Source organism: Panicum virgatum, chromosome 7N (genome assembly GCF_016808335.1).
Source record: "Panicum virgatum strain AP13 chromosome 7N, P.virgatum_v5, whole genome shotgun sequence".
Classification (NCBI taxonomy): Eukaryota; Viridiplantae; Streptophyta; class Magnoliopsida; order Poales; family Poaceae; genus Panicum; species Panicum virgatum.
Genome location: NC_053151.1, coordinates 17755423 through 17765069, shown reverse-complemented (window position 1 = coordinate 17765069; position 9647 = coordinate 17755423). Strand labels below are relative to the sequence as shown.

General features: G+C 41.7%; 1 protein-coding gene across 9 annotated transcripts; it reads right to left on the bottom strand.

Moving 5' to 3' along the window:
- Positions 1-4106: 4106 nt before the first annotated feature.
- LOC120680786 (peptidyl-prolyl cis-trans isomerase FKBP19, chloroplastic-like) lies at positions 4107-9239 on the bottom strand. Of its 9 annotated transcripts, XR_005677790.1 has the most exons (12): positions 8969-9204; positions 8814-8870; positions 8216-8326; positions 7744-7829; positions 7600-7650; positions 7330-7410; positions 7020-7064; positions 6722-6777; positions 6566-6641; positions 6378-6484; positions 5995-6037; positions 4107-4267 (listed from the first exon to the last, which is right to left on the bottom strand). XR_005677790.1 is itself a non-coding variant. In XM_039962318.1 (11 exons), the coding sequence occupies exons 2-10, from the start codon at positions 8851-8853 to the stop codon at positions 6386-6388; spliced, it is 645 nt and encodes a 214-aa protein (XP_039818252.1). In that variant the 5' UTR covers positions 8854-8870; positions 8969-9204; the 3' UTR covers positions 5787-6043; positions 6378-6385. The 9 variants fall into 9 exon arrangements, 6 of the variants coding, with proteins under 6 accessions (XP_039818252.1, XP_039818253.1, XP_039818250.1 ...); XR_005677788.1 differs by lacking the exon at positions 4107-4267 and having other exon boundaries at positions 5787-6043; positions 6286-6484; positions 8969-9203; XM_039962318.1 differs by lacking the exon at positions 4107-4267 and having other exon boundaries at positions 5787-6043.
- Between the last annotated feature and the right edge of the window lie 408 nt (positions 9240-9647).

Here is a 9647-nt window from a genome sequence, read left to right as displayed (position 1 = left end):
TTGCTCTAAAAAATTCAAACTAAATTTTGTTAGACTCCTTGTAAGGTGTAGTTTCTAGTAGTGCAACTTAATCATGTGTTTCCTTGCTGTTGGTTAGGGTTTCATTTCGATTTCGTGCTTGCTGTCCAAAATGTAGTTTAATGTAGAACTTTTTGCTGGAAAGTGAGAAAATAGGAAAACCAGTTTTGTTAGATTTGTTTTCATGCCTAGTATCTAAGATAATTTTCTTGGATTTGTTTAGTTTAGTTTGCATTCCTTTTCTGTTTTACCTTGTTTAGAGTGGCTGAAAACTGTTTTATTTATGATTAATTATAGGAAAAATGCTTTTGCTGTAAAACCAATTTTCATGAGTTCTTTGCAATGTTTTCTACATTCTAAAATTGTTTCATGATTTATTCTTGTTGTTTACTTCATTTCTTAATTCTTGCATCGCATTCATGCATTTTAGTGACCGGACCGTCGGAGAACGAACCCGTGGAGCCCGCCGAGTCCGTTGAGCCGGAGCCTGGAGTCCCGTTCGTGGTCGAGTCCGAAGTTAACCCAGGCAAGCAGCTAAGCATGATTCCTTGCTCCTATTTAATCTGAGTTAGTTAGTTATCTCACCGGGTAATGTTGGGTTATATGTAGTACGTATGTATTGCATTTTTGTACCTCATTTGATGCACTATCCTTCCTTGAATTGTTTAACCATGTCCTTGCCACATGTTAGTTAGTTAATTACTTAACCTGACTAGATGCTTAGCCCTGCTTAGAGTACTCCTATTGCTCGCTAGACATGAACAGTTTGGAGGATCACATTTACCGTTTACCCTTGATCGCACTGGTTCGGTCGATTTGTTAAGAGGTTGGTAGTATTGAGATTCGAGCGGATTGTTAGGGCCTAGAGAATGAAGTCACATGGGCATAGTCCGCTTGGATCGTTTAAGGACCGTTCGTGGATGACGTCGGCTTTGAGCACCTTTCCGTGCTACCACATATCCAAAATAATGGTACGGATAAGTCAATTACCTTCCTTGACTTGATCATTGATGTACAGTCCTAGATACGTGGCCAAGGGCTATGCAGAGAGGTTTAGAGGTGTCCCCGGGTGGACCTATGAGTAGGAAAGTTTAGAGATGTCCCCGGTGGAAACTAAGTCTCTACGCGTAAGCTAGGTGTGAAGATTTCAATGATTGAGCCATGATGGGAACGGTTGACGCGAGTACCCTCTTATCCAACTTTAGCGGGTTGGGTGAGTCGCATGGTCCTTGCGTCGTGTGGGTAAAGTAGTACACCCTTGCAAGGTTATAATCAATTCGAATTGCCGCGCTCTCGGTTATGAGCAAGCTCTTTGTCCGTTGAACTCTTCGTAGAAAGTTTCGGTTATGTTGGAAATGGTTCATGTCACCCCTGTGACTCATTATTTTTGTATACTCTTAATGTACTAAAATTGTTTAGGGGTTTGGGGAACATTAATCAATTCTGATAGGTGAAAGTATAGAGAGCTCATGCTTATGCAATAATTACTTAACCTTAAAGATTTTACTTGAGCCATTGCATGATCCTTGTTTATTTAATCGCGTAAGTCTTACGGAGTGCCTTTTGTACTCAGGGTGCTTTCTAAACCTAGATGCAGGTGAGCCAGAAGTGGTGTTTGGCCACTTCTACCCCGCTGATCCAAACGCGGGGGAAGAGTAGGACGTGGTGGCTGTAGTGATGTCCTTGAGCAAGGCGTCATTACTTTAGTAAGTCTTTATCGTAATCGAGCTTCGTGAGAGCATGTAAATATAATAAACTTTATGTTTCGGTTTAATATGACTTACGTGAGCCCAAGGCATGTAAGTGAAGTTTGAAGCCCACCTATATTGAACTTGTAATATTAAGTATGTAAAATTGGTCTTTGTGGAATATTGGCGATGTATTCGATTGTAAAACGGTATGTGCATATGCTGATTCTGGGCGTATGTTGGAGCACATACCGGGACTACCGGATTTGATATTATTTTGGATGAATGACGTCTCGGTTATTCGTGTCTCTAGATGTGGGATAACACGTGGCACGCTCTCCGGCAAGCACGTGTTAACTCTCATCTGGATGATAATGACCGGCGGTTCGTTTAAAATAGTATCAAATTGGGCGGTTATCACAACGCTTTCTTTTACTTCATTCTCTTTTCTCTTCTTTTTCTTGTTCTTACTCTTTTCTATTTTGTTTTTTACTTATTTCTTTTTCTTCATTTTTCTCCTCCTTTTTCTTCTTAACTAGGTATCAGAGCCATACTCTCGCGGTTTCATGCCACGTACGGGCAGAAGTTTGCGTATATGAGCACGTCGGTGCGTGGAAACACAGATGCCAACAGCATGTGGACGGACACACATGGGCTGCTGGCAGTGAACCCACGGGCGTGGCACATGGGATCGTAGCACTAGACGTATGGGACGTGATCCAAGAGAGGGGATCTGCTCCTTTGTCCCGTATGGGTAAGCTGGTTCGATGTCCCGTTCCAAGAGTTACTGTAGAACGGATACTGTAGCGTGAAAAATATTGTATCTCCGATATAGTATTCCCAGTTTAGTCCCATACGGGAAACCGAATATGAGACAGACCGACTTAAATTAGCAGGTGTGGTCTACTCAACGTGTAGAGTAGATCTTAGCCGTTATCTCGGGCCGGGTCGTTACAAGGAGTATTGCTGGATTTGATGATAGAAGTAATAACCCCCAAAAGTCGAAGGAGTCACTGTTTAGAAAAATAGAAACTTTAAATAGAAATTATTGCTGGAGTTGTTCTATGCTAGGTACTCCACCTCCTGACGGCAGGCAAAACAACAACGTGCGGCCGCGGCAGCCGGCGCACGCCGGCGGTCCGCATCAGCACCATGACGTGCGGGGCTGGGACGTGGGGCAGCAGCAGGCTGCTTGCTACATCAACTATTTGTATCCTTATCTTGTGCTGCTTGCTTCCTTCGCCGGCTAGAGGCGTTTGCATCCGTTGCTTTCACCTTTTGGCCCTTTGCTATGCGTGCGATTGCTTGCTTGCTAGCTGCGCTGCCTTCTTAGCTGCAAGCCAGCATGTCTGTTGTGTGCAATGCACTGGTTCCTGAAGTTCGGTGAACTTCCGTAAAAACTAAAAACCGACCACCGATCATGTCAGTTTTTGATTCTGTGCAACATCAATCAGTTCATATTTTTAGTGCATCGAAATTTTTGGTATTACCGACCCTTAGCTCCCGTGCCTATGAGTGGAGCTTCAACAAGAAAAAAGGAGACCTATCTTTATAGGAAATAGAGGCTTCAAGTGGCTTCCGTGCCGCCGGTGCTCTATGCTGGGTCGGCAAACTTTTATGGGTTCGAAATATTTTTTTTTCTACATGGCTTCCGGTGTTCGAGACCCGTACAAATATTTCTTATCATCCGATTCGATGCCCTCCACCAGCTCCACTTGCTGCTCCTACCATCCGCCTGCCGCCTCCGCCACTTTCCTGCTCCAAGCCGGCTGCCACCTCCGCCAATCCGAGTGACCCCACAGCGCGCCGTCGTGGCTGCCCTCCCCTGTGTGCCGGTACCCTTCCTACCCCACGCCCTTGCTGGCGTCCCACTGTCCCAGCCCCCCACGCGTGCTGCCGTCTTTCCTACCCTTGCACGTGCGCTGCTGTCCTTCCTACCCCACGCGCTTGCCGGCGTCCCAGCTCCCCGCGCGTGCTGCCGTCTTTCCTACCCTGGGGCGCCACTGCAGCAGATCCTGCACCCCCCCCCCCCCCCAGCTCCCCGCACGCTGTTGCTGCCATCCCGGAGAAGAAGACACATGAACAATCTGTTTTTAAAAATGTTGATTTAGGTTTTTGTAAGTGTTGAATCCATTTTCTCATGGTGTTGAGATAGACTGTAAAAAATATTGAAAGTAGTATTTTTCACAACAATGATGTATATGTTTTTGAAAAATATTGAATCTACTACTTTTAAGTGTTGATATATTTTTTGGCATGGCGACAACCAGTTTGCCGACCTCACCAACGACGAGTTAAGAGCAAGGGCAAAGAGGGGTTTAAAGGGCGGACCCAGCATGGGACCTCCTATATAACTTGTGGAAGCTGATTGGTTAAGTATCATGGCTTTAAATCCCATTATACCCAAATTAAAGGTTTGCATTCAACATTTCATAAGTTCCATTCCAACATTCTCAAGAGCTCGAATTTTGGGTTCCCGACGGCATTGAACGACTCGACGAACTTGACGTTTGCCTTGAACACCTCGAACCTCGGCGCCTTCTCGACATCATCCAGGTAGATGCCGCTGTACTGGGCCATCCACGTACTACTCGTGTCTCCAGTTGACACCATGGCCGAGTCATCGCTCAGCTCGCCAGCTGCAAGAACAGCACTGAATAAGCCGACGCAGCCAAGGATGGCAAGGAGCAGTGCCTTGGGGGTGATCTGACCATTGTCGGTCAGGCTCTTTCTCGTCGCTCTGGCTGCTGCTTCCTGCAGCTGTGCACTCTGCTGTTTTAATTTCTTTTGGTGATATGCATTTAATTTCGTAGTATAAACGGTGCTTATACGACGTGCCTAATTAATTTAGCTAGGTGGGTGTCCGTGGCCGTCAAGTTCTTCCCAAATGGTAAAAAATCTCTTGTGCATGAAACGTACGCTTTGCTGCATCATCAATGAGAACAGGACCTTCTTTGGAGTTTCCACTAGACCTTTCATGATGCCCGATAGGAATTAGTAAATGAGATTGCAAGGTATGCTATATACCCAAGTGACAGGCATGTTCATCCACTGGATTGGAATTGTTTAAAAAAAATGTCCAACGGATTAACAGGTCACACCAGATTCATACAAAGAACAAAACTTGTTTTTGCAAACAACTGGGTAGTAATTGTTTTGCTGATTACACACGCGGCTCAACCAGCAACAAAGGAATACACTAATTAAACACTACAGATTCCTCCTCCCACAAAGAGGAAGTAATAAGCACAATAGCGGTGAGCAAAATTCGTTAGTCATGAAGTTGGAGTCATAGTGGTACTTATGTTCCTGTATAGTTCTGTTATGTCTAGATTATGCTCCTGCTTCATGTTGATGCTCTGCTAGTTAGTCAGTTTACGTTCATAATTTATATCTGTATGAAACCTAAAAGTGATAGTTATTCTATTAATCCAAAAACCTTATAGGCACACCTTGGTTTAACTATGCCTAGATTTACCAATTCACTGTCAACTCACGTGATAGGATTTTGTTGCATATATACCCTTCATCTCCTGGCATTGTCACCCCCATCGCAATGAGGGTTCAAATTCTCAGTAAATAAAATTTGCGAGAGATTTCCCCGGTAAAAACTGACACCTAGAACTACCTTTTTTATTTGGATTTCTCAAATAGAAAGCTATAATTAAAATTTCAATCGTGTTTTGCAATAGGATGGTTACACAATTTATTTATCAGGCTTTTTAAATTTCTTTAGTGAAATCTCATAGTTTTACAAATGTTCACCAAATGTTTGAAATAAATCCAATTTCAATGGCACCGATGGTAGTAAAGCATAGATTTATGGTTTGCCTTTGGTGCAATGTTATCCTAAACGCTAAACAGTCGGCCATCTGCCGTTTAGCCTAGTATTCAGGCAAAACAGATGTTTAAATAGGCAAAACGGCCATTTAAACGGTCAAAACAACCGATTAAACGAAAGCGGTGTACCACTGTCTAGCATTTAAATGGTGTAAACAGGCTAAATGACCGTTTAGGCAAACAGTGCTTTGGTGACCAGTTATTAAAAGAAACTATGGACCCACAAGTGAAGTACCAAACTAACAGTGAACTGAACCGAAATAATGAAGGACTCGATTACAGTTTTAGCATTACCTTCTTCCTCATTACTCCAGCAACTAATGCAATGCAATGCAATCAATTCTCAAGTTTCACTCATTGTCCGAGAACCATGTTATTAAGCTACAAAGGAATCATTCAAGATAGACAGAGCCAAGATTTTTGTCTATTTACATCTTTTGCAACTAGAATGCTGTTGTTCCTTTCCGCAATTCCTCAGCTGATCACTTCCTCTATACCCTCAGTAGTGGTGAACAAAGAGGTATTAAAATACAGCTTCAGTACAAAACTTCATAAGCATCTTTCAAAAAGAGACATAAAGTGGAGATGTATAGATATGGTTACCGCATCATTACGTATGTGCACATATGCCTAGCAAATTTATTTTCACATTCGATGACACATTATATATTTTTATCACAGTTCTTCAATAACAGATGTGAATAACATGTGTTTCTTTGTTCCAAAATAATCGTCATACCTGCAAAAAGTAATCTTTGGCATGTTACCGGACTGTAGACAGACAAGAGGTGTCAGTGCAAGACACAATCATGTTCCAAGTGAGAAAGGAACCTCATATACTACTGATTAGGAATTATCTTGAGAAGCTCAATGTCAAATAGGAGAGTTTTGTCTATCAAGCCTTGATTCCTTAGAACAAAATCAAGAGCTCTTTGTCCCTGCAAGACAAACGTTAAATGTTGAACATGATTCGAACAAACCTGACAAGGATAACTTTTGAAATCAGGCAAGTATTTTACCGAGAATGTCGTTGGTTTTGGACCCAACTTGTTGTAGTCATTATCTGGGTATCCAAGATCCGGTGGTACGATTATTCTGAAGTGAGTGAGCTCCTTAATAGTATATTTGCAAGCTGCGAGATGAACTTTTAGGAAATGCATGGAAGCCACCTTTACCTCCTAACTCCTCCCGGAGCCATGCCTGATATAGCCTCCTCAAAAGCTGGTATGACCTACATTATTAGAAATGGATATTAGTGAGACAGGAACTGACTTAACATTTCCTATTACACAGAGCTCACAAAACTGCAAAAGTGTCAAAAGTCTACTTCATAATTGTAGCCAATGTTTTGGAAAAGGACCTGTACCAGTTCCATAGCATGGTCTATCGACATGTTTATGTAGTACTCTACCAAAAGTGATTGGTTGTATGATATGAAAACAGTGATCAATACTGCATAAAGTAGTAAATTACCTGTCCTGATCCAACCTTAAACTTGAAGAAGTCTTTGTCACCACCCTGACATTTATTATTTAAGAGTTTTATATCAGTCAAATTGAAAAAAAAGCAGACGACCAAAATGTGAATTTGGATTAAAGTTAAGATATAGAGTAGCACGCTCTTGGGCGCAAAAAAATAATGTCATAAATCATGTCCATTCACAATTAAACATCAATGACTCATGTTCTGACCACCCAAGCATGTTCAATGAATCACATGATTGTTTGAACTTGTAAGAAGGTAAATATTCATATTTTCTGTGCAATACAGTAGCAACTGATACCTCAAACGAACCTCCTTTCGTCTTGTTCCTAGCTTCAAAAATACGACCATAGTATCCAATTGTATAGCCATCCCAATCAACCTTAAGGAGTAAACAAATTCAAACCTTTGTCAGGGTTGAAACTTGGCACAACTCTACAAATAACAATAGAGATTACAGAGAAGGATACATGAACTATGTACATGCACCAAATAAGCTATATGTGCATTTATTTGTAATGGTTGTAACTTTTTTTTTTTCTTTCTTGAACGCGTAATGGTTGTAACTCACCACAACAATCTCCCCCTTTTTTGGGGAAGGGCCATCACCAACCCGCAAGTCCTGTATTTTTGTCATAACAATATTAAATGCAATGGTCTGATCATTTAAAGATTATATAGGAAAGTAGAAATCAGCGGATGGCGGTAAGAGCACCTTGTACTGGAGGCCTGATTCTGTTTCAGTGTAATCTGGATACCGCATTTTTGTCTTTCCATAATCTTTACCACGAAGTGCAGGCACTGAAATTGGATTGTCAGGTACGGACTGGCTGCCTTTTTTTTTGACATTGCTTCTACACTTTCTTGTTAGAACAGATACACAGTAAAGAAGCTTGATCTAGTAGCGGCAAAGCACCTAGCCCTTTGATTGTCTCACACACTACAATGAGTTTTAGTCATCAAGTATACTAAGTGGATCATTCATTCCAATTTCCAATGAAAAAAATGCAAACAGAAAGCCATTACTGATTCACATTCTGTTTTAGTCTATCATTGTCTTCTATAATATGATTACTAGAAGATCATATGGCCTTCTCTCTAATCCAATGAAGATAGCAAGAATGCTACTGTATGCTGCACACAAGGAGCATTACAAGAAGATGAAGATATACTGATTCCAGACTTACTATCAGCAAATTCAGCTTTTGCCGCTGCTTTCTCAAATGTGTACTGACAGGAGGCGATGCCAATGGTAATTGCAGGTATCAACATCAGTCTCCTTCTGTCCATCATAAAACCTGTATCCAATGAATTCAGGATGGTCTCAGTGGAAACCAAGTAGCATCTACTGAGGATTTAGATTACAAAGCGTTTTATTTAGTTTGTATTCACAGCATCTCAATCCAGATTATAAAATATATGAGGTAAATTCCCCTGTGAAAGTTATCTTCTGAATGAGTCGAGGTTCACTGAAACCACATTCTGATTGTATCTTCTATCTGAATCGACATGACATATAGGGGAAATGTTCTAATACCACTACTTAGCGATATCAGTAGTGTGCCCAATTCAGAACTTCGATCACAAATCTGTTCAAGTTGAAGCTGAAGCCACATTAAAGCGAACAGGAAGCGGAATATTTTGTTTCCTCAACAATCTTATTATTATATTCCCCAGACGCGAAAACGTGGTTGCAAATTGACTGCTTTCACTTGTTGCAGACTGCAGAGAATAAACAAAAAAGGCAGGCAAGATTGATAGGATAAGATTACCGCCAAGACTGACCTGGCATGCTCGGGGCCCCGAGCTTCGCGAGAACCACCATCCCCCTGACAGAAAGAACTCAGGGAACAAACAAAGATTTGGATTTAGGGCTCGCAGAAGAAAAGGAGTATACAGAGCAATATAAACAATCCGACCAACCAAGCAGAGGGGCTTACTGATCAAGAAAACAGGGAAACGGTTGTCGGATCTTGGTTGATCACCACTCCACTGCACGCGCAGTTCAGGGGTGAGATGAGAGAGTGTGAGAGGAAGCTGGAGGTGTGGAAGAAAGGAGCTAACGAGGAAGATGATGAAGGGTGGAGATTGGAGAAGCTGCTTCTGGACTGGTACAGCTGAAACGGAATGAGTGGTTCATGGTGGATTCGGTGGCTCCAGGATCCAGCCCATGCCCATCCAGGAGAGACAAAAAAAAAAATAATAATAAAAAAGAGCACGCGTCCAAGCAGCCAGGCCTGGGCCCCTTTCTCCTGCCAATCAATTAGCAGGCGGGTCGGGTTCTTAAACGAACCCGCAAACCCGCCCCACAAAATTCATGTACACCCTCCATCCCAAAATAAATGCATTTCTTTGATCATCAGACATCGTATTTGAACATTCATTTTATTTTAAAATTGTACATAAATATTATTTATTTTTATGACTTATTATATCACTAAAGATATTTTAATAATACATTATTTATTTTATAATTTATGTAAAAATTTTGAATAAGATGAATGGTCAAACATAATGTCTAATGGTCAAAGAAATACACTTATTTTGGGACGGAGGGTGTATGCACCAGATGGGCCCAGCTGCAAATTGTTTGTGGGTCATCGTTATTCACGTTGACAA

Excerpts from the sequence above, each read along its gene's own strand:
- LOC120680786 (XM_039962316.1), bottom strand. The coding sequence starts at position 8,853 with ATGGTGGTTCTCGCGAAGCTCGGGGCCCCGAGCATGCCAG. Across the intron at positions 7,065-7,329 it reads CGAAAGGAGGTTCGTTTGAG|GGTGGTGACAAAGACTTCTT; the intron begins GTATCAGTTGCT and ends AATAAATGTCAG. Across the intron at positions 6,778-7,019 it reads TTAAGGTTGGATCAGGACAG|GTCATACCAGCTTTTGAGGA; the intron begins GTAATTTACTAC and ends CTAATAATGTAG.